We start from the raw sequence: 25,599 nt of genomic DNA on the forward strand, positions 1-25,599 counted from the left end.
TGCCGTTCTGCACAAGATCTCAGTTTGGGGGGGTTATTATTAACCCATCTCTCCCTCTCAATTTTCTTGAAAAACTATGAAGTAGCTGTGTCCTCAGTCACGAGACACCTAAATGGCTCGTCTGGATGACGATGGATCTGATGTATCCATAAGAGGTGTAGGGGAATGGAATCTCCATTCTTTTTCTTTTCTCTAGAGTTCCGTAGGACTCTGCACTAAGTGACAGAAATAAAGCTGAAAGCTACAGAAAACAAATAAATAATGATGACCAACTCTATATTCAAAAGGGAGAATCCATAGCTTTTTTTTCCCCCAGTTTATTATTTCAGGGTATCATTCAAAGTGATGTATAAAATATCACAGTACACTCTTCCCTACTGACGTAAAGCTGATTCTGAAAGGCACTCTAGACCTTCAGACGTGGTACAACTGAACACTTGGCTTATACAATATACAAAGCATCACTTCTCCTTTCCAGTTTCAGTTGTCTATAGAAAGCCAATCAGTCATGTCCTGTACTTTAACTTTGGCTTCTCAAGCCCCTTCTCTTGTTGGCAAGAAGTCTGATGGGATACATGAAGTTAAGGGAACTGACAAACTCACTAAATCATTCCTAAATGTTCTTAGAACAGTGGCAATCTCTTTAGCTTTCAACATATTTCCTGTCTTTGTTCAAGAGATCATTTAAGTCAGGCACAAGGCCCCAAAAATGACTTAAAGAATGAACCATTTACTGCCTGCTACACATTACACTAACACAAGCAGAGTCCTTGTCCTTGACTGACATACTGGTCTGAAGTTGTTTTTTTCAAATTTGTGCATGGCAAGATTAGTCAGAGATGATTCTGCTGTCAAAAGATAAGTCTTCTGCCGTTCTGTGCTGTGACAGCTGCAATATGTGGCTAACCTTCATCAAGTTGGAACATTTTGGTGTTACGTGAATAATATACTAAATAATACTGTTTCCTCAAATAAATATTCAAGTCCACTTTGTCAAACTGATGAACCATCAATTCTCTAAATACATTTCTTCTTTTCTTCTTCTTTCAAGTTTGCAGAGACATTGCATTTAAATGCCACTTGTCCTAATTTTTAAAACACAGCGCAGCCATACAGGTTACATTTCCATGCTAACTTCCAAAACTGAACAAACAGATCCCCCACCTGCACAAACCCATGGAGTATGGGCTCCAAGATATGCACCACTCACCATGCTGCCCCAGCAGTGATCAGAAAGGTGCAAATGCAGATAGGACTCCCCACCTCAAAGTCCAGCTGCTGAGACTGGTTAGTAACAGCTCAGCTGGTACCACGTGCATGGGAGATTTTGTAATGTGGTCATCTGCCTGCTGGGATTGAGCCCGAGAAAAAACAGCTTCATGTCACACAGGCCACGGTTCACACATCAGATGGCAACTTTGCTGCCCAGAAGAATGAATGAATGAATGAATGCATGCTGCTGGAAAATGAAAAGTGACATTTCAACACTCAGCACTTTAGAAACCCTTAAACTTAAATCAGGTTTGTGGTGTAGGACAGACCTGGAAGTAGCATAACTGCACCATCCTCACCATCTAATACTGTAAGGGATATGGATGTCCCAGCTCACAAGAAAAGGAGAAAGCTTCCACAAGGAATGGCCCTGCTTCCCCCATCTAGCCCTAATAAAGATCTTGGCATGACACGGTATGATTTCATTCTAGAAACATGAAAGCAAAACCCTGTTTATTAATCTTCCGAGGTGTGGAGGCTCACCGAAAAGCCAGCTTTTTATTATGCCTTTAAAGAGCACAATACAAATACTCAGCAATGAATCATTGTATCTCCAGGCAGTGTGGCAAGAAAACAGACAAACCCACGTGAGACTAACTTAGCACTGCTGCAAGCACAGAGATCTGTGTCTCTCCACTGAGAGACCTGAATGGCTTTCAAAACCAGTAAACAAGGTGCGGATGAGCTTTGATTTTCACAGATCTCGCGCTTCATTTTTCATGCATCTCTGATATTTTTAAAGGCTCTTTTCATACACTAACTGAAGTGCCCTCAGAAATTCTCCAGGTTTAGGCATACTCCCTGGAGAATGACGCTGTGCTTCTAACTGCAGCCACACAGTTGACAAGAGTCAAGACACAGCTGAAAAATATGTGGCAAGGCAGGAATGATTATTCATTCGCTCCGGTATGGTATCTCAGGAGGTACTCGCCTATGTAAATGTCTTGGAAAAAAAAACAACTAAAACTTTTGAAGCCTCATCCTGAAGAGAAAACAGCAGAGAGCACTGTTTTTAAATTAGAAAAGTAAACAATTCTACTTCTCTCCTTTCCTGTCATTGATTTAGAGTCCAGCCAGTAAGAGAGACTGTGGTTACGGTTTCTGAGACGGAATTTCATGCGCTCCTTTGATCTAATCCAGCCAAAGCACTAAGCAGTGCAGTCATAGGTAAAATCCATCTTTTCTGAGCACCTTGCAGTGTGGTGTTTCTTACAGACATATAAACTAAACCTGCACATCGGGAACTACCAGTAGCAAAAAACTGCAAAGCACTAAAAACCCACTACTGTGATGTTTTGCTTCATCTTGAAGATGTGAATGCCCTGTGATGGTGTGAAACGGGGTTTGGGTGAGATAGAGTAGCTGGTACGGGGCTGTGGTTTGGAAACAGTGCTGATAGCCCAGGGATGTTTTCGTTACTGCTGAGCAGTGCTGACACAGAGTCAAGGCCTTTTCTGCTCCTCACATCCCCCCACAAGAAGTCGAGAGGTAACATAGCCAGGACAGCTGACCACAACTGACCAAAGGGATATCCCAACCGTATGGCATCATGCTCAGCATGTCAAGCTGGGGAAGGAGGAATAAGGGGTGGATGTTCGGAGTGATGGTGCTTGTCTTCCCAAGTCACCGTTACACGTGATGAAGCCCTGCTTTCCTGGGGATGGCTGAACACCTGCCTGCTGAGGGGAAGGGGTGAGCAAGGGGTGAGCCTTGTTTTGCTTTCCTTGTGTGCGTGGCTTTTGCCTTACCTATTAAACTGTCTTCATCTCAGCCCAGGACTTTTCTCACTTTTACCCTTCTGATTCTCTCCCTGGTCCCTGCGGGGGGAAATTAGCGAGAGGCTGTGTGGGGCTGAGTTGCTGGCTGGGGTAAACCACGACAGACGGCAAGCAGGCATGCAGGAATAGGCTGAATGTATATTGCTATTCCTGTGGCTTAGCAGAATGTCATATACAAGGAGAAATCTGCCCTTTTAGACCTGATTCCCTGCTACACTACGGTTGCGTTACATTATTTTGCCAATGTAAAAAAAACTTAAAGGACACAAAAATTATATTTGCATTCAGTCTATGCTCTGATTCTCCAACACAGTGATGGTACACTGTACATAAAACTGTGCTTTATGTGACTGGCAAGGTTCTAAGAGATGACTTTTCCCCATCTTTTCTTAGAAATGCAAACAAATTAACAAATGCAGAGCTAATTTGGTGACAGAACAGCATAGTGAAGATTGATCCCCAACATCTGAGCTGTGCCTTTTCTTATTAAGTCTTCATCAACTTTCTCCTTCCAAAATTAGTCATGAATAAAAGAATTTGAAAAGTAATAATAGGAAGACAAATGCCATGTACTACAGAGCATTTATGGACAGCCTGCTTGTCTCTTAGACCATGAATTCCCATGATCCTACAGAAATAATTTCTATCAAAAGTAGACTGAGAAAACTGATGTGTCTATGCTGGATCTAACTCATCACGTTTCGCAGTGTACTAGAGCTGTCCTTGGTTTTTTTTAGTGCTTTGTGACTGCCAAGCAAACAGCAATCACAACTATTAAATCCTTCCTATCTTCTAAAAAAATGGTATAGGCCCTTTTCTAATTTGAAACTGAGGACACAACCATTCTACACTTGAGATGGAGAGGGAGCTTGTGAACATTAAACAGCATAGTTTTAACATTTATTACCATAAAATACTCTACAAAGCTACCTGAGGGTAACATTTTAATCTTTCCTGAATAACTGAAATTCTTCCGTCTGTGTAAACAGTAATTTACCTTCTAGGATATATGGTCTTACTAAAAACAAACACGAAAAGCAAGATATTTCTTCTCCATTGTTTTGGCCCTCCTCCAAAGGAAAAAAAGTCTTCTTCCTCATGAGCGACAGGTTTGTCAGTCTATAAAATACTTAACACATGTAATGTTTGGGAGAAATCAAAACTTGTACCTCCCAGGCTTTTTTGTTGAAAACTAAAAGAACGGGAGATTTTTTCTACCCTTGTAAAGATAAAACCCGTATCTGTGTCGTGAGGCAGAAACACACTGGCAGTGGGTTTTCCCTGGGGAAAAAAAAGGCTGATGTGGAGCCTTTGTGATGAGGCCAGCATTTCTCTGGAGGTAGAACCGAACTGAAGGGGTTCCCCTCCCTAATCCAGCCCTCATCTGCTCAATGTGAAGACTGAGGCACTAGGCCAGATCAAAAGATGAAGTTGTGTTTACTATGAGCATGTTTACGACTGAGTGCAGGGAACAGGGATTTGTGTCCGTGGCTGGGCTGACTGCTAACTGTTTGCTAAAACTTAACGTACAAGATCAGACTTTTCTCCAGTATGGAGGTGCCAAAAGATGCAGCTAATTCCACAGTGGAATTTCAAAATGCCTCAGCAAGATTAGTGTCTGATCTCCAACAGGATTTAGGCACTTAACCAGACTATGCTCTGTTTAAAAATGTATTGCCTCCTTACCTGTACATTTAGCAGCCTAACTAGCTTTAAAAAGCTTTCCCCCAAGGGCCCAGTTTGGAGCAAGAACTGCCCATAGATGTCTGGCTTTTCCCAAAAGGATTTTTTTTGAGTCCTGTATATTCACTGCCAGAGATCATCAACGTGCACTAGAAAACTGAATATTGTTACCTGGAAAAAACCAGGATCTATTCTTCAGTGTGGAAGTACAATGGAAGGCAAAACCAAGGCACAGTGAGTTTATCTGAAATGCCTTGGAGAGAAGAACACTGAATAATGTGTCTGGTGAAAAGTACTGAATTCCCAGATCACTTATGCCGGCACAAAGAAAAAGTAACTTTAAAATCTACTCCCTACCCAAAGCACAGAGTACTGCCCCTCCAACCCAAGGCACTGATCTCTCTACCAACTCCCTCTCAACAACTTCTTCAGTAAGAACCCTGAACTACCTGCCAGACTAAGCTGATAAGGAATAATTTCATATTTTGGGGGCAATTCTGAGGTCTCTTTTACTCAAAACCACAAAAGCTGAAGGAAATTTTTCCAGCACTTAGTCCAAAGTCAACATGAGATTATACTTTCTTTATGCTGAATATAAAGAACTAACAGCTGCGGTTGCAATTCACAGTCCCAGAAAAAACTGAGGTTCACTCTGGATTTTTGTCTTAGGCTACTAGAGATTTTACCTATAGCTTTCTCAATGTTCAAATATAAAAAGCTTCTCCCTCCAATCCAATCCCATATAAAGTTAAGACATAAAAAGCTTCAGCAGAACAAGAAGACCTACTTGAAAAGTCTGCTGCTTCTCTCTGCAGAACTGTCTTTCACAAAACCAAACTTGTTTCTATTTTCCTTCCTGTCCCCCACAAAAATTCCCTCAGTCTGATACTCTTCAATCGTGATTAAAAGGCGAGTCTAGGAGTCTAGTGTCTCCCTGGCAAATGTTCCTACTCATTTTTTTTCAGAAGCTGGCAACGACATTTGTATCTTCCTTGGTGTTTTATACTGGACTAATTATCACGACAAGAAAACCACTGCAATACTGCGTTGCATACAAACCCCATCCTGCAGGACACATCAGGTTTTTGTGAATAACCAGGTAGGATGAGGGGATTCAGTAGTGCTGGTTTCCCAAACTCATTCATCCTGTCCCTGCTCACCAGTATTCTACCTGGAAACAGTGCTGATTTTAGCTGGTAACATGGAGTGTATTTGCTACCATTTATATGCTGGAACTGTCATGGATATGTCAGAAAACATGGAATTTGTCCATATGCTTGGAATTCAGACAAATATGCCTAGAACAAGAGCTAAAAACTGTCAAGCAAGCAAGCAAGGATTAATTTCTTTTTTTTTACTTTAAAATAAAAGAGCTTCAGAACTGTTCAGCACTACATTTCAAATACAGCGAACTCCTTCAGGCTTGCAGTTTCGTAGTGTGAACACAAGCTAAGGGGTAGCCACAGATTTATGCCAGGATGTCAAGAGTGAGCCTGAACCGTGAGAAGGCACGGCGATCAGCAGTGATGGACACACAGCAGTGCCAGTGGTGCCAGTGCCAGTAGCTATCAGGCCAGTAAAAACACAGAAGTAGCGTTTCTGGCCCTTCCTAGATTGAAGGAACACTGGATTTCATATACTGTAGTACCCTTCTCCAGACTAATTCTTCACTACTTGCTCGTGTCCCTAAAGCACTTATGGTGTTACCTAACCCTGTCAGCTAGAGTAAAAACCACAACCTGACATGAGGGGCAGTGGGACTGACACTTCGCTGGAGCAGCCCAGGAAGAGCAGTAAGTGACCATGTGCTAGATCCCAGAAAGCTCAAGGCTTCGGCTCCAGCTTGTTGCATCAAGGGGCTGGTACTCCAGAGGTGTAAGGGAAGAAAGGAAAATCTGCATCTTTCACATCTTGGACTATTTTACCTCGGCTGACGCGAGCAGCCATTAAGGGAGGTGGAATGTATCGTATCAGGCTGTCCTCATCTGGGTCAATAAAACAAAGCCTCAAATGTGGGGAAGACAGTGAAAAGAGTAATGTGGTAGGCTTCCCTGCCACTCCTTCACCCCCCGGACACAGAAGAACGTAACAGGCAAAGCAAGCTGAATTCCTCCTTCAGATACCCTGGAATATCCCTAGCCAACAGTAATATATCATCTACTAAATTCTGTCCAGGTTTGGAAAGAGAAAGAAAATGCAGAGCCAACTAATGAAACTGTTGTCAGCATTCTCCTTGGGTTCATGGCCTCTATCGAACCAACTTGTAAATCTCTGGATTTGCAAGGCTACTGAAAGACTCTGTGCCCTTTAGCTGAAGTATGTCTTTCCTTTCTGGTACTATGAGCAGGAGTTTGAATTTCTGGGAATTGCTTCTCAGTTTCTGAAACACAGATGAATCAAGGAGCAAGAATCAACCTGAGGTGTCTCAGGTGTGAAGAAGTATTTGCATGACACGATCCACTTCCTAGCATCATATGAGCTTTTTCACCTAACAAAATTCCTAGTAACACAGAGACCTGGGACAGTGAGAGTGCTCTTGATCTCTCCCGCTCTCTTTTGCTGCTGTCATTTCATGAGTCAGTGTAGAATGGGGGCTGGGAAGTGTTTGGTGGCTGAAGGAAGTGAATTATATATGATAGTATTTCCTGCAGTCAAGACCTTCATGAGCCAGGCAACCCTTTCTAGTTTTTGGTTCCTGTGTAAAAGCCGCTGCTGGGAAAAGCTTTTGGAGCTACCAAACCTGGAAATCTCCGAAAGCTGTTCCTTGCAGGGGGAGGGGTTACAATGAAATGGGATCCAAGTATCTTTGAAAGAGAAAGTGGCGGTGCCATAGAAGCCACTGCAAGTCCCAGTCCTCTTGCCCTCAACTGCCATCAGATTCACACTGTCACCAAGGTGTCACTGAACCTCCTGGTTTGTGACTAACCCATCTGCACATGGTTCTGCACTCAATCCAAACTCACTCCTGATGGGACACAGCAAGCAACCCTGAACAAACCCAGGCAGACTAGAGAAATGGATCATTTTGCCCAATACACGAAGCCTTCACACACCTTCACATTTAGATGACTCTTACCTCTTTCTGGTGATACTTTATTGCTACCTTTAGCTTTGCCAAATCGTGACATTTTTGGGGATCCAGCTCTTCACTTTGATCATCTCTGTGATTGAGAATGATCTCCAGTTCTCGGGAACTCCGTGCTTGATCCAAAAGGTCCTTAGCAAAACGCTTGCACTGCTGTGAAAGCTCTTCATATTCAGCCTTGAACTCATTTTCCACTTTGCTGAGCTCCTTCAGCTCCCAGCCCAGTCGGAAGGCCGTCAAGATGGGGTCCTCGCTTGATAAGGCAATCAGCGATGGGCTGGCTAAGGCTTTGTAGATGTTCAGCCTTGACCTGGAATGCCTCAGGCTGTCCACCTCCGAACTGGAGACACACTCCACACAGTTGCATCTGATCTGGTGTGGGCGTGGAATTGTTACCCGTCTTTGGACAAGCAGTTTGATGATTTCATAGTTGTTGGTGTGAGCCGCCAGCATTATTGGGGTGATATCTGGAGTGAATTCTGAAAACTGGGTGTCCATCATCAAGGTTGGAACCTACATAAAGGGATAAACCATAGTCAGATTTCACATGGAACAGCAGAAATAAGATGTGGCTCCTTCACACTTTTGAAGTGATGTCATAACAAAACAGAGTTTTTATAACACCCTCTGTTCTTTAAATCCTATTGTATCCATGTACACACTCACACTGCTATTCTGGCAAAACCATCTTCCCCCAAATCATGCCTGCCTGCCTCCCGAGCAGGAACCTGTGATCATTCAGTTCCCAGTTCGGTGTAAAAGTCAGTCACAACCCCACCTGAATGCTTTATATGTGAACCTGTTCTGAAATGGGTATTGGTTTATATACCAAAAGGCTGACTTCTGTAGGAAAAAAGGAAGACAAAAGGCCCAGGTAATTACAGAAAAAGAAAGCCTAGAAAAGAGTGAACACTGAATAGATTTCCATAACTACCATTATTTGCATTATAACTGTGTATTAGCAGGCCAAGAACCCGCTCATAGCAGGCCCTACACAAGCCAAACACTGGTCTGCAGTTGAGCAAAGCTCTTCCTCACCTTTTCCTTACTGTTTTTATTTGAAAATACTTTTCAGTAGAAGGATAGATTACATAACTGCCCTCAGAATAGATCTGAGTTTTTTATAATGGGTTTGAAAAAATGTAAAAGTAAAATTAATGAGCCATAGTCCACTACAAATAAGACACTCCAGGGTATGCATTATTCAGCTACTGTTGCACTTCTCAAAAGATGAGCTTAATGCACACCCTGTTGTGTCTTATTACTATATGCGGAGCGCAAAATTAGACCAAAATGCTCTTACATCCCAAGCACGCAGTGTGTTTCCATTTGCAGCACAGGCAGCTCTCTTTGTTGTGTGTTAATCATTACTCAAGCATACCGTACTTCGTGTGCCCACCACTCCTGCCCTGGCAGTGGGCATCCTGCTGCTCGAGGGGTGATTGCTGGGTTTGGTGAACAGTAGGCCTGCTTCCCCTTCCAAATGTCAAAGGCGTTTCAGAGAAACTATTGTCAGAGAGTCCTAATGAGAGGAAACATTACTCAAGTCTGTAAAAATCCCAGAGTAAAGCAGCGATAAAGTAGCATGAAGTATCCAGTTAGAAATCCTTCTGCAGGGTATACCTGCCTGGTTGTGAGGCAGCATACCGCTAACCACAGAATCGGAGTTCCCTGGGAGTTAAGTGCCTCTATAGCACTAAAGAGCTAAAGACTCCTGGGCTGCAGTCGATTGATAAACCTCCCCATAAGCCAGCCGAGAGCAGGACAGAGCCTGTTCACCACACACAACACTCCCGAAGGCTGGCAGCACACCGAGACGCTGGGTCATTTACCGGAGCAGGGCTCACTGGGTGGCTAGAGGTTATTTTGGGGGATAAATACAAGTCTGCTACCCTGATGTGGCACATGAGGAGTTAAATCTCTGGCAGCCTACAGATACAGAGGTGCAAAGAGGCTGTGCTAACCAGGCTGGTCCCTACAGAGGCAGCGGGAAGGAGCCTATAAATCCAACTCATGGGGAAGAAGAGAGAATGGATTTGCTGTGGGTCATAGAGGGCTTGGTGTCTCTCAGCCAGGTTGGATAAATGTGCTCTAAGATATCTAGTAACAAACACCTGAAAGCAACTCTCTTTGTAAGGTCTTCGACTTTTTTCCTTTTCCTTTGCTTAGCTCATTTAGGCAGTTTGTTCAATGTCAAGAGAAAGGTGCTTTTTTTTTCTTTTTTTCTCTCTCTTAGAAGCATTTTTTTTAAACCCAGATGCTTGAACAACTGCATTTATCTTTCCTCCCCTCCTTTTCCAGTCAGTCATTGGCTTCTTTATTCAGAGCCTTTGCCTCACAGGGAGAAAGAACACTTTCCCTCTCTATCACTCCTATTACTGTCAAGTTTAATCTTGTTTTTCTACATGGAAATTACTGTACCCAGGGCTGTGAAAAAGATTTTCAGCTTCACACAGATGAGGTATTCCTGTTGCTCAGAATATGAAACGGGCACTTGCAGGCAGGGTAGTAATGTTACAGGTGGGGATAGCGCTAATCTTGTCTGCTCCTGTCTACTCCTGAGGCTTCCTATATCTGGATCTAGGGCTCTCTAAACGGTTGTCCCGAGGTTTGGGATCAAATCTGGGGTATCTATCAAGTGCTCCCCCATCCTTTTTTCTGGCTTACATTGCAAGCCCTCACCCCCAGTGGAGCACTGCTGTGTTAGGACGCAGCAGCGGCTGTGAGGAAGGCACGCTTTCCTGGGCTGCTCGCAGCACTTTTAATTAAGGGATAGGAGGGGAAATGATGGTGCAGAGACATAGAGGCTCCCTGGGGCGTGGGAGCACATCAGTGTAAGGCCTCAAATTGCAGGAGCTGGAGCTTATTTCTGGTTGTAGCTGAGCTGCAAAACAAATGACCAAAACACAGAACAGGAACAGGGCAAACGGCTGCTGTGGCCTTTCTCCTTTCTACGCCTGGCTGATCCAAAGACAATGCACTGGCTAAAAATCCTGTGTCTTGTGGTGAGTATTTTTGTTGTCTTCTTGCAGAGTGTTTTGATAACCTGCACCTTAAACAAGCTACCTTGTTTTAACGATGGGGCCATGCAAAGCAAGCCCTTCCTCTGAAAGCTGTATTGTACATATTATCACTGGAAGGGCAGCAGAGATTACAACACAGCATTGTAATTGCTGATGTTCCTCCCGTTCAACCCTGACAGGTTGAGTTCACGTTTAGATCAGCTTCTTCTATGTTTTGGGTTAACTTACAGTGATGGAAGCAGAAGAGGAATAAATTATTTTACCCCAAGGGCTCTGCTAAGCTCTTCCAAGGTTATTTTCATTAAATGACCCGAATAACAAATTCTTTTCCATTAACCCCATCACCTGACACAAGCTGTTAAGCGGAGTCCTTCAGAACCTTACAGTCACTACTTGCGTAGGAGCATGCGCCTCGTTCCTATTTCATCCTGGTAACGTTCATGGAAAAATTAACACTACCATTAACAACAAGAGACTGAATGCTTGTTGCCATCTTTCTAGACTTAATCCTCATAAAGGCAGGCTGCTTACCACTGTACCACCACTTCTCTGAACGATATTGCAGAGAGTGAAAATTCTTCTTTATATAAATAGGGGGACAGGGGGGGAGAAACAATCTTAATTCATTAGAGAAGAAAATGGAGGATTAACTCTCATAAAAACACTGTTCAGTCTAGCTAAGCTCTCCTCTGAATGAATAAACAAGTTTTCCAGTAAATGGTGCACTGCTGGAAAGAAATTCTGGACAGAAGAGCAGGTATCTCTGCTCATGTCAGTAACCAGCACACTGTAAGAGAAGCAGGAGTACAGAGCAAATGAATAAAACTGGCACTGAAGACCCGACGGCCTTGTTGTAGGTCTTTTAGGAGTTTTACTTTGGACTTAACCTGGCCTAGTATATGAGTGTCCCTGGAGCACGTCCTCTGGTTTAGTGCTGTGTCAAAGCTATCCAGCTCAAGCGCTCCGAGACTGCTCAGCCATGTGAACCAAAGAGCAGTACGCGGGGAGGTTATGGCCATACACCTCAGAAGCACGCTCCTCAACCAAACAAAAAGATTAATATGAATGCATCTTTTGCCTTTTACAGACCATGGAAGGTTTAAACACGAGAAGATTTCAAAGCAAGCACCTGTTATCTATGCATTTAGAAAAGGACAACTAGGTGACAAAGAGCTGTTCTGCGGCACAGGAACCTGCCAATCAAGCGCAAAATCTCTGAGGAAAGAGCCTGGCTCTGTCTAGTGACTATTTGGGGGTGGTTTTCTGTTTCTACCTCTGCATCTTAGGCTTTTCTGCTCCTCTATATTGACACTCCCCCTGATTATGGTCTGGTGATCCTACCAGACACTAGTCTCTACGTTCAGGTCTCTCCTCAGTGTTCACCTTCACTGGTGCTCATGGCTGCAGTCTCCCCAGATAACCCCTCATGCTTCAGACCTGAACTGAAAAGAGAACATCTAGAAAGTAAAGCAAAGTCTAACCACAAAATCCTTTCCTTTCTCAGTTCTGATAATCTCTAATTGTAGGCCTCTTAGGTCAGAGACAGCCTAAACATGCCTCCTGCCCAGTATTTTTTGCTGTCGGGCCACTTCTGCATGAAAATAACTAACAATACTTTGAGCTGATAGAGGTGGAATTGCCACATTTCAAGCCACCTCCATTCCATAAACCAGCACCTCACCTGGACCAGCGTAATAAATTGTAAGTACGGCCACAACAAACTGTAACTATATTAATCTGCATTATTTTTAGCTTGTGTAACTTTTTGATACAAATCTATGCTACAAAAGATTTTCCAATTGCAAAAACAATGTTTTACTAAACAAACAAACTTGTGCAACCTCACTGGAAAACTTCAAATGTAACACAGAAATGGAAGTTTGGGCAACATTATCGTTTGGTTTTCTGCATGCAGCCCTATGGGGAAATGCATCTGCCATCCACAACCACAGTAACAGGCCCAGCCAATTCCTGTCATTCTAAAAAGAAGATTTTGTACTACATCAATTTAGCACAAGGCTCAGTGGTCAAAGGAGCTTTAGCTGTGACTGTGATTTTGTTCAGAATCACAGTCCTGTGGTACTTCTAGCTGCAGCTCTATAAATAGAGAATGAGAGACAAAGTCAGTGCTGCTAGACTGCAGATCAGCCATGTTACCAGCAACAGGGTTTTGAAAAAAATACACATTGTGACTGGATTGATACAAACCTGCTCCTTGCCTAAACCTATAAACAAATTCTTTCCCTGACAGAACCCCATGGGCATTTGTTTCCTTATGTGGGGGTCTGGAAAAAAGTTACAAGCTTCTATAAATTTAAGCATTCTTTTTAGGTGATGCAGTGCTGCTACTTTCAATAACAGAGTATCTTAATGAGAGATGCCTTGAGAGACATCTTGTATCAGAGTGATGACAGTACCTGTATTAATAGGAAGGTTGGTTTTTCTCTAAAGAGCAATTCACTGAATGAAATGATGTAAATTGCTTAATGAAATATAATGATCAACACAAACTGATAACAAAAAAACAAAGTACTTTAAGGGGTTTTGTACTGATTATGAACCGGTTTGTAACTCTGGCATAAAGCACACATGGTCATAGATGTACTTCTGGGCAAGCTCTGCTGTTCTATCAAAGTATTCCAGTGATTTCAATACAGCTGTCCCAGAATATTCAGCTGAAGAAAAGGCTCCTTCTGGTCCAAAATCTGCGCAGAGACTTACATGCCTGTAAAGTCAAATAAAGTCTCTGCCCCTCAGTCTGATACTGCAAAACAGAGAAAATTAGTATCTTTTAGTGCCTTGTAGCAAGCCAATTCTGATACAAGGTTACTACAGTGTATATTAACACTGAAATAGGTACCTGAATAAAAAAATAGCATGACATAATGCATTACTACTGAAGAAATGAAATTAGATTGTCATACTTGTATAACCAAACTTTTTTCTCTGCAACCAATAAACAAAAGCAAAATATGTTCTTTAAGTTTTAATTTAGCTCCTTATTCATGTGTTTAAAAACGGATGTAGACCCAAGGGATTAGCTTTCAGAACTAAACGACATAATGTATTACTACTGAAGAAATGTGAAAAATTAGATTGTCATACTTGTATAACCAAACTTTTTTCTCTGCAACCAATAAACAAAAGCAAAATATGTTCTTTAAGTTTTAATTTAGCTCCTTATTCATGTGTTTAAAAACGGATGTAGACCCAAGGGATTAGCTTTCAGAACTAAACTGAAACCTAGTGCATTTGACAGTGGCAGAACTGCATCAGAGCTTGTGCTCAGCCATGTGTTCAGGGAATGCAGCACAGCCAGAAAGACTGTCAAGAGAGGTCACCGTTTGTGGCTGATGCTACATAATAACTGCTCTTTTGTTGGGGATTAAAAAAGAGGAATCTAGAAAGAAGCCTTCAGAAGGAAAGGATTTTGCAAATAGCATTTAAATGACTGATGGCAACTTATTGCAGACAGAGCACTCCCTCCTGTAAGCCACTCTCCCCTTCTGATGCAGGTGGAGGAAATAAAATGAGACATCAGATGAAACAAAGGAAGATGCAGCGTGGAGTTCATTCTCCAAGTCACAGAGGGACGCTATTAAAGAGTTAGCTTGTGTTTGAACCTCTTGTTAAAAGAAGCAGAATCTTGAGGTCTGCTTTGCCCTCAATTCTTGTCTTGCCTCAGCTAAGAGCTACTGAAACCAGCAGGAAGAGGAGCTACTGAGTGCCTACCCTGGTTTGGAGAAATAAGACCATGTTGTGCCATGAGCAACTGCACCCTCTCCTGGCAATGACTTCTCATCTGTGTAGGAATGGTTGAGAAGTTCGTTGTAGTAACAACTTACACGTTATGTCACGTTATCTCTATGATATGACCAACTATCAAATTAATCTTGGTTTTATCATAGATTTACGTAGCCTGGGGCTAGCTGGATTATGACACTTGCCCAATTAAAACAAACAAGGGACAGAAGTTTGTGACCGCTACAAATCCAGACATTAAGGAAGAGAAATAGTGGCACAAGTGACATCAGAACCTGGTTCACAGCATGTTGTGGATCTACCAAAGCCTTGCCAAAATGCAGATTCCCTGGCTGCTTGCTAGGTGTTTCCTGAGACCCTTCAATGCTAACTCAGGTCTAAGTCGAGTGTTCCTGACACGAAAGTAAACTGAGTTGTGTCCTGAAGTTTGGACAGGCAGACTAGTTTGTATATGCCTGAAGTTGGGGTTTTTCCACATTTGGAAACATAAAATGCTGTTTGTTCATTTTTAAGGGTTACGCTGTGACAGAAGCATCTATTTTGGGTAAAAATAAAGACTTAACCCTAATAACCTTTAATGTTGCTTTTAAGTTTGGAAATTAATTTTGTTAAAGTATTAATCCAGTCCTGTAAATTCCTTAACTACACTAAAGGCCTTGGAATGTTGCTGCACCTTAGATATTTTTTCATTTTACAGATAAGCTTTTCCCTGACCCAAACATGCTGAAAAAAAGACAGTCCATGGTTAGCTGGAAATTTGCAGGCTCCGTCTTTGAGGTAATCCTTGTCTTATTAGGGCTACTCTTTTTCTAATATTTTCCAGCATTTATTCTGGGATGGAAGCGTTGTCCAGCTTTTTAATTCATTTTATTTGATCTCTGTATTTTCTATTCTGATTTAGAGGTAACAAGGACAAGCTGTGCTAATATAGGCTAATAATCATGCTATCTATAGCCTTTTATGTCATCTTTGTACATAAAATGTCCCTATTTCCAGTAACTTATTACTGCGTGCGGATGAGAGATGTTTCATTAAGTTTAGGTGAGGTAATACATTGCTAACAAGGCTTGAAAAGGGAGGGTTTTCTGCCTGGGAGAGGTGGGGATGTGTCGTGTTCCTATTCAATCACATTCCTTTAAAAAAAAACAAACAAGAAAAGAACCAGATTCGATCATAAGCCAACATCACAGAGAGAAGCGAGTGACTGCATCTGGTGCCAGCCCAGTGCGGTCTGATGTTGCACAAAACGCATCTTGATGCTCAAAAAGCAGGAGGCTGTTTCTCCCCATTTTGACTCTTTAAGCTGTGTTCTTGGCATTGTTATTATACTAAACAAGATGACACTGTGGCTTCTGAAAAGACCCCAGAGTTTGTGATAGCAAAGAAATGACATTCTAGACAGATGACAGGGTCTCACATGAGAATAAAATCTGCGTGGCTGTGATTTTCCTTTATTACCAGGTAGGCAATGACTTCCTTTGTTATTTCCAATGCTAGGTGGTTCAAAACATTTAGCTAATGATATGCTCCTCATGCTTCAGAGACTGCCTCTAACTCATCATCCGTCTGCCTGAAGAGTATTCAAGTGGAGCACACAAGCCCTCTCTCACTGCCATGAATTAAGTACCAACGGTGCACGTGACCCTGAGCCTCTTGCAGGCTTGAGCGGTTTTCCAACACATTCTCCCAAGGCAATGACAGAGCACAGACCTCGGATAGCAGCGTTCCCTTGCCGTAACAATTCGAAACGAGCAGGGAGAATATTGTTCTCAGTCAATGCCTTTTTGATTGTGCTCCCTCTTCTTGCTGCCTCCAAAAGATTGCTCATCACAGGGATCAACAAGCCATAAAGGTGCCATTCTTCTTTGCAAACCCCAGTGCAGCTCTATTCAACAGCCAGATAAGGACCAGGGGACTCCTATTAAACCATCCCGCAGTTCTTTATAAAAGAGCCCAGAGCTTTGTTTCAGAGGAGCCTGTAATTTGTTCTGTTCCATTTCCCCATACAAAGAAGATTCCCCTGGAAAACATGTTGCAACTATTGTGCCTCGTGGACTCTCCTGCCTGTTCATACTGGTAAATCTAAAGAGCCATGACAAAAGCCCCTTTCAGAAGTCATAGAGACCAGAAACAACAACGTGTGACGTCAGAGGGCTGGTGTAAGGGAGTATCTAATGCTGTAACTGGGGCTTAAGAGGCACATTCATGGATGCTGGGTAGGTAATGAAACACGTGGTTTTTTAATCTCAACACCCTAATCAACAGATCTAAAAAGTTTACTTGTGTAGGCACACAAACAGTATTTTTTTCCCTGAAAATAGTTTGTTACAGGCAATCCGCCCAGCTGAATCCCATGCGCCTATCACTCCTGACTGAAAACACACCGTACAGTGCACAGGATGAAGGCAAGTGCTAAGATCCCTCCCACAAATTAATAAAGATAATTCCCTGGGAAACACGTCGTATAACAGCACATTCCCAACTTCTCCACCTGTCTATATGTTAAATTACAAGCACGACATATTTGTGCATGCTGTGATGCAGTTCTTGGCCTGACCCCACCAGCTCCCCTCAGAACTAGTAACAGACTTTATGTCGGCCCAGGAGAAGGAGCCAGGGACTTATTTGCCACTGTCAGGTGTTTGGTAGCTGGCAGTGCAGCCTTCAAGCCCAAGTCCCGATGCTGCTCATTAGGTCTATGTGATATATCACCCCAGTTCTTTGTTTTGTTTCACACCTGCTTCTCAGAGATTTAAGATTATTTGGGGAGGAAGGCAGTGGGGAGGGAGGAAAGAAATTCCCAGTTCAATGTAATCATTAACTGAAGTGGTCTTTGATTTCTCTGTTGCTTAGTTTAATTAGATGGAATTCATTTTGAAGGCAGCCGCCAATGTCAAAGGCACGTTAACTATAGCTGTGAATTATTACTGCATCAATAAAAATAATGAAAAGCTTGGATGCTAGCAGAGCCATTAGGCTTTGGAGCAGTAACAGCTAGTTTTCTGTTTTCAGACACAATCTTTCTTCCTTATTGTGCCTCTCAAATATTTTCATACTGAGAACTTGTGGCCAGTTTTTCTCAACTGCTGCTGTTCTTCAGAACCTGCCCTTGCTCAGAGTGTATCTAACCAGGTTCAGCCTTCCCTTTTCACTTTGGACCTCTCATATTAACATGGAAATGGGTGGTTTGAGTCATACCAAAGGGCACAGGATCTGTACTGAGTCATACCAATCAGCCTGTTACCCTCTCTTTTACAGTGCTCAACAGCAAGAACACAAAGAGAACAGGTCATGCCTACAGACTTCTTAACATAAATGCCAGGTTTCAGCAACACCTGCCTGAATCAGCTGAACTTCTTAAACTCAAGGAAGAACACACATACAACTGGGATACAATGATGTACTGGCGCAGGGTTCCTCTGTGCGCTTTGCCTCATCGACAGTAACCACTTCAGCCAGGGCATGAGGAATACCAGCTGCTTCTGAAACCCTTCTTCTAATTGCCTGCAGAATCATGCACGGTCATATCTGCCAACTAATCTGCTCCTTTTGACTTAAAAAGTCCTGTCAGTACGGCACAGGCCTGACAATGCTTGCAATGAGCTTGTGCATGTAATAAGTAGCAGCAATTCTGCAGAACTAAAGGGCTGTTGGTGGTAAGAGCTAGACTTCACACTGGCCTCTGCATTAGGGACAAAGAACCCAGTGTGAGTAGGGAAATTAAGCTAAACCTCATTTTATCAAGAAAATTACTTGACTTGGGCAAGAACAAAATGGTTTAATGCAACATAAAATTTCTGGTCCACAAAATATCGACTTTAGGCTGTTGATCTATGATATTTACACAAAGATTAAGGCAGATTTTCACTCATCAGCTCATCTGAAAGGGGATTTTTGAGGTGAAATTTTCAGTTCGTTAATACTATCAAGTGCAGCAACCTTCCACCAGCAGGTATCTGAAGATTAGCAACTAAGACTGCACACTTGCCTTTTATTCTCTATAGTTTCCTCTTCACAAGTATGTTCTTCGGGGGTTTATTTCTGTAAAGCTCCTTCTTTTGGAAGACACATGGATAGGTATCTGTTGAGATCTTGTTGATTCAGAAGGCCTTTGGACCGTTGAAACAAACTGAATCACAGTCATAAATACTGAGATCCCTTTTCTTTTTATTCTCATTATTGAGGAATTGCATTTGTAGTCCCATCTGTGAACCAGATTAATTTGGAGCCATCTGCCATGAGCAAATTGCTAATTTTGGCAGATAGCAGAGAGATGCTAGTATCATCCTTATGTAAACATTTGATGTCAGCTCTGCTTGTTGTGAAGAAAACAGCTACCCGTAAAGGTGCTTATGGCTACACCATGAACGTGTAGTAACTCAGATGACTGATTACAGCTTTTTAAATAACAGAAGGAGGGCTCAGCAGTCAGCAAAGACCATGTCTGGCGTGCTGCAAACACAGCCACTGTAGCAAGGCAAAAAACAGTGCGAGATCTGGGCTAACGGTGAGCACTGCCCTGTGTGCTGTGATACATGGTTATCCGAGAACCAGAACCACTTCACAGAGCTCACAAGAGGCTATTAAGAAAACGCCCCTGAAGACCTCATCTGGAGTTAAAGGGAAAATCTGTACTGATTTCAGCAGGCTTCAAAATGTCTGGAAATACAACTATTACTAAAGATAAATTGAAAGTGAATCAAATATGTAGGAAGATGGGAATTTTCAGACCTATATTTCTTGCTCTTTGCTGGTGCAGTTTAGGTGCGGATTCCAGCCTGGCTGAAAACACAACCCATTGAATTTATGTTTGTATAGCAAAGAAAATTTCTCATACAACTTTTAGGGGGAAAAAAACCAACCCAAAACTCAAAGACTGAATGGATTGGGAGATAGAAGATTTTACTGGAAAAGAGAATTTGTTCAACCAGCTTCATATACACATTTCTTTGCTCCTATGGTAGTAGTGAATCAAAAAAAATTAAAGCAGCAATTTCAAGTTCCCTGTTAATTCCAACCCCACAGGACCCCAGACAGATCTTTTTGATGTGTACCTACAGAATAACATAAGAAATCTTGGTTTGCCATGTATGTATTGGACCTGTCCTGTGCACATACCACTTCGCAGTTTAACATTCCTACCCCAAAAGAGATGAGCCACCTGACTCAATAAACCCGGACCAAAGTCAGTACTACACCTGTGTGTGCTGATTTTACTATTTCTAACCTAGCCCCACTCTTTCTGATGATTATTCACTGCTTTGTCATCTTATTTAAATAACACGACACTCATCATGTGGAAGACCTGAATATGGATTGCCATGCCAAGCAGCCTGCAGTACACGTATACTACTCTTCTGCCACTGTGCAGTACAGTATCAGCCTCTTCACTGTCCTGAAAAGCAAACAATAACTATCAAAGCATCAGATTAAACTCACTTATTTCCTGGAGAATACATATTCACTGACTACAAATCTCTGCAGGAAAAGCAACACTTGCATACCCTCCAGGTTCCATGAATATTAGTTTGTTTTGTTATTCCTCTTAATATTCATGAATAAACTGCTTTCTTTCCAAATGTCTGTCATCTCCCTGGGGAAAAAACAAACTATCCTGTGAGGTAAGTGACCCATCAGCAATACAAAGTGACTGGTCAAAGCAAAAGGTGGTTTAAAAAAAAAAAAATCTTGGATGATTAATTGGAGTAAATTACGTAACGTTTGGAAATAACAAGTGAACTTGTAAAAATCACAGAACTAGAAAAGCTCTTTTGTTACTTAATCTATTTTGAGTAGATAATTGAATTTTTCTTTAATTCCCTGAGAATTCAGCTCTTAGTGCCGTGCCAGGTCCCAACCATGTCCCACTGAGGTCAGGAAAGCTCCTACCCATGCCATGGCTCCACATGCTCTGCACACAGGCACCTTCCATCACACTCGGCACCACACTTGCGCACTGACAGTAACAAAAATGTGAGAGTGTGTGGTGTGGCATATTTGAGGAGGGGTTTGGTCTGATGTGAAGAACAGAATGGATCCTTCAAAGCCTGGGCTTTACTCTTTGCTGAGAGTGAGGAACCTCCACACACCTGTATGGTCTCCTCATGGTAGCAAAAGTAAGATGCTTAGAACTGTGATGACTCTCTCACTGAATCCCAAATCTGTAAGTGACAGTATCTTTCACAACAGCTGTAACTTTATTAGCTATAGATTTATCCTAGCTGTGAGTGGTGCAGTCTTCTCCCCAAGTTTATCAAGAGCCTCACAGAGCAGTACACAAAACTGGCTGTAAGTTATCTGGCCTGGGCAGAACAGATTTGAGGAGCAATGTTAAGTTCTTAAAATAGCCCGTGAACCTTGCTCGGAGGTAAACCTAAAAGGAAATACATCTACTCGAACACATCACTGTTCAGCACACTCATCTATCATGTGCTTTGCAGCAGCCTTCAGAGAGAGGTGGTTCATGCTCCTGGCTCTTGTGTGCTCCACATGTAAACAGCGTAATTTCTTCCTCTCCCGAGACACCCCTCACACGCATGGCTGCAGTGCGGGAGAAGCGTGTTGTTATAGTTACTGGCTATGACTTACCCCTGCCATTGCCATGGTATTTTCAGTAAATGGCACTCAAACAGCAGTCTAGCAAAGGTTTGTAGAGTCATGACTGCCAGTGTTCACTTAGTAACAGGACACAAGCATCTCTGCTGCCCAGCCTCTTCATCCAGCTCTCCTTGTCCCTTACATCAGGAATGAGACCCTGATTTTCTTACATAAGGACCACAACAAAGGTCACTTCTTATATTTGAAAGTTTTTTTTTCACTTCTGCTCCCTGGAAAGGTCACCATATTGGGGAAAAGCAGAGCTCTTCCCCTCAGGCAGCTCTAAAGAGACAGGTATGGAGCGCCCAGGACACATCACCTTTCAGACTCTCTAGCTGGTGAGCAAAACTGCTTTGCAGGCCAAGTCTGTGAGGGGTTTTCTACCTTGTTTTGGGTGTATGTTTTGCTAACTAGATACTAGACATAGTCACTGCGACCCCACACGAGGCTGGCGTAACGCAACCTGTAATGTTTTTGGTCAGGATTGTGGTACGGTGATAAGGTGGTGGGAATGAGCGAAGATACATGCCCGTAAAATGGATGATGCTGCGCGATGCTACTCAGCTGTTTTTGAGATGCCAAGACAACAATTAACTGAGCTGTCCGAACAGATGCAAATAGGAACAGCTTTTCTGCCTGGCAGTTAGAGAAACAAGACTTTGGTATGGAGTCAAATAATAACCTCTCAGAGGCAGACAGCAGGAAAATGGGAACTGAGAGGTTTTCACGGATTCCAGACTCGGATGAATGAAGGCGACGTATTGAACATTGAAGAGAGAGCAGCCAAGAGATGCTGCTTCTGCACCCCCGCCCGGAGTGCAGCGAAGACAGACAGCCTCTAATTGGAAACAGGCTGCTACACACGAGTCAAGGAGCTGCCTTCACATGGGTTTGTTCAGGCAAACTGAACCTTGTGTACATTTAATGAATAGACTGTAAACTTCATATATAAGAAGTGCTGTGACACTACCTTACAGATTTCTCTGCCAGACAGAAACCATTCCATGAAGTATGAATTTATGTTACCACTCAACCAAAAAAGGAGCTTTTCTAGATGTTTGGAACATATAAGTAGCTGATTAGGACAAAGTTGTGCTGATCTGATTTATCAGGTGCTTTTTCAGTTAGGTATGGGGTTCCCAAAGGACTTGCCGAGAAAAGGTCCAGCAAAGATAATTAATGAATGTATATCGATACTGCTGTGGAATTAGCATGAGGAACTTGTGTTCAGAAACCCCTCCCATATTAGCTTTGTGATTTGACTAGCTTTGAACTTTGTCCCAACTTTGCCTAAATAAGCACTTCTTTCCATTTAATGTTATATCACTAAACATGAAATAAATGTCAATTACCATCACTGCATGAACGATCAGTGAAACTGCTGAAATGGGAGTCCAGTCCTGCAGTCCTCTACCAGCAAACACTTCCTGCAGTCTACTGAAAAGCCTGAACCACAGCCAGGGCAGTTAAGCCCAGCTTCTACCTAGGGTCTTGCATTAAGACAGCACTAGTCTAAAATGTACTGATGAAATCTGGTCTTGTAACAAACCTTGTAAATAAAGCTGAAACTGGCACTGCATCTCTTCTCCCACATACACGTTCTCCTTGAAGTTGTAAACTTTGCAGCAGATACAAACCTAGCGACAGAAGGATAGCTGCATGCTGGCACAGAGATAAAGAAATATGACACAGACCTAGTATGAAATGTATCACTGAACTAGAGACGTTGGAGCTGCATTTCTGCTGCAATAAATCAACCTTTTTTCATGGACCATGGTAGACTTGGCAGTGTTAGGCTAATAGTTAGACTTGATCTTAAAGGTCTGGTCTAACCTTAACAATTCTATGATTTTATGACCTGTCTCTGTCCAGTTAAGCCAGCAAGGCTGTGAATTTGAGTGGACTCAAGTTTTGGAATTCTATAGATCTTACAGAAATCCACATGAACATGAATCCCACCACTTGCTTTCCATGACATTTTGGGAGAAACTTGTTGTTAAACCTGCAATAATTACCGTCAGTTCTTCATGATACCAAAAAAACCCCTTTTCTTCTACTCTACTTTCTGTCCTGTTTCCTATAGGATGGTCAAACTTTCAAGGAGGCCAAGAAAAATAATGGTGCATTCTCCATGTATGGTCTGTATTTTGCTACTTACATTTTGTCAGACTAAAACCTAGTATTAACATTTCAATTTTTAGGCCTGATGGAAGAGATTCTTCAACCACACACTAGATCACATTGCTACAGCACTCGGAATGCTGCCATTTCTAAGCTTTAAGCTGAGCACTCCTGAATGTTGTCAGAGTTGATCCTTAGTGTTTGCTTTTGGCTACATAAAACTACTACAGAAAAATGACGTACTAAAGCGCCTATCCATTGGAAACGTTTTCTTTTGATGACTGACTGGTATTAATAATTTTCTTCATTGACACACAGAGGGATGTGTTCAAGTAGACTTCAAAATGAGGCCTGATGCATAAGGACTATCCAAGTTTTGAATGTTTCTTTCTAATTAGTGACCATGCAAAAATTGTCAGAGGTCAGTAATGTATGTGAACTATCAGTTATTGGCAGCAGTACTTGGAAAAGTAGAGGCAAAAAAAAATGAAAAAAAAAAGGTTAGGGAAAGTGTGACACTTGAAGTGACAGGACTCAGACTTTGTGGTTTTTCACACAGGTCCTTACGCAACTTTCTGATGGCTTTATAGCTAAGGATCCTTCCTGCAAGCCATGGCTGTTCATTACTCAGATATGCAGCAGCTTAGCTCATGCTGTAATGTTATGTACTGCCTCAGCATTTCTGAACTAGAGCTCTCTGGAGATGGAGACCAAGACTATATGCCTGTACATCCTGTATCCCTGGATGTCTTCAAGGCCAGGCTAGATGAGGCTTTGAGCAACCTGGTCTAGCAGAACTTGTCCCTGCCCATGGCAGGGGGGTTGGAACTAGATGATCTTTAAGGTCCCTTCCAACCCAAACCACTCTATGATTCTATGATACTAAGGCTAAGTACTGAAACCTAGCAGACTGCTTGCTTGCTTACTGTTATTTATAAGCTTGTGTGTTTTCAGGATTTACTTATGAAAAGCAATTCAACTTTATATCAGTACAACAGCATGGCCATAGTTCATATTTATGGATTGTAATATAATTTCAGACAGCCCCAAATTCCTTTACAAAGTGAGTGTCTATAAATCAACCTATAAATCAGTATGTTCACAAACACTGTAAGACTGAAAAGAACACTGAGTGAAATGGAAAATGTTGAGTATTTAAGTGAGGCAGAACATGTTTGCTCAGACTGGGAAGTTATCATCGTCTACTCTGGACACTTAAAGAAAAGGAAAAAAAAGGTTTTATACTCTGCACAGCACGTCTCTGTGCACCATCACTTCCCTAATGCAGGGTAATAGCTTAAAACTGATCTCGAACACTCCACTAACCTGTTTTTCACCACTCGGCTTCCTGTAATTCAGCAGCAGCTCCACAGCTCCCACCACTTCTTTCCGTATTGCATACAGCAGAGCATCTCCCACATACACACTGTGGCTCAGAAGCAACTCCATGATCTCCAGATTTTCATTCTCTATGGCTATTAAAAGGGCACTGCGACCAAGAGGATCCATACAATTAATGTTGATGTTGTAGTAGATCTCTGCCTCTTGCAAGGCATGTTTCACACTGGCATAGTCCCCCTTCTCCACAGCGCTGAGGTAGGCCTTCTCTTCCGCCGAGAGCTCTGCCTCCGCTCGCACGATCTGCAACGGGATCCGATCTCTGTACGGTGAGTAGTTTACCTTTTTGTAGTATAGCTGGGCCATTGTTCATAGTGACCGGGCAACCTGTGGGGGAAGAAGCAGCATGTGTAAGAGACAGACAGATGAGCTACCCCTATCTGTTCCTCAAAGAGGACAAATTACCAAAGGTTCATCACGGTGAAAGCTTCCGATCCCTTTTTTAAGCTGTTTTATTCTCAACACAGTGAGTGTAACACCCCTGAGCAACCCTACATTAAAAGGCTACCTGGAAAAAGAAAGGTTACAGTACTGCTTAAAGAGGTATGCAGAATGACAGACACTCAGTATATTTTTAAATCTGGTTTAAACATAATGCCATTGATTTCTTTTATCTGTTCAGAAGCATGATCTTGTTCTTTATGGATAATCTATCGCATGTACAAATAGGTGGATTTCTCATCCTTTCCGCTCAGTGGGTTTTTTTTTTTTTACTTCCCTCCTTTTTCACTGCTGAGCCAGGTCCTCAATATCTCTGAACCATCAGTGATGGGAGCTGCTGATTTACACCCTCCTATTTACAGCAATAAAAAATTATTTTGATTGTTCTTGCTGCTTCTTGTTTGCTTCCATCTCTTAAAATAGGTTTTTATCTTTCCCT

At 42.3% G+C, this 25,599-nt stretch overlaps 1 protein-coding gene across 1 annotated transcript in view; it reads right to left on the reverse strand.

The window, feature by feature from the left end:
* LOC104513925 (short transient receptor potential channel 5) overlaps positions 1-25,025 on the reverse strand; it is a 65,124-nt gene extending 40,099 nt beyond the window's left edge. Inside the window, exons 1-2 of the mRNA XM_010157437.1 lie at positions 24,648-25,025; positions 7,810-8,331 (exon numbers count right to left, since the gene is read on the reverse strand). Coding sequence (XP_010155739.1) covers positions 7,810-8,331; positions 24,648-25,025 — 900 coding nt within the window. The remainder of the gene's footprint in view (positions 1-7,809; positions 8,332-24,647) is intronic.
* Between the last annotated feature and the right edge of the window lie 574 nt (positions 25,026-25,599).

This window comes from Eurypyga helias, unplaced genomic scaffold, assembly GCF_000690775.1.
Source record: "Eurypyga helias isolate BGI_N326 unplaced genomic scaffold, ASM69077v1 scaffold10580, whole genome shotgun sequence".
NCBI lineage: Eukaryota > Metazoa > Chordata > Aves > Eurypygiformes > Eurypygidae > Eurypyga > Eurypyga helias.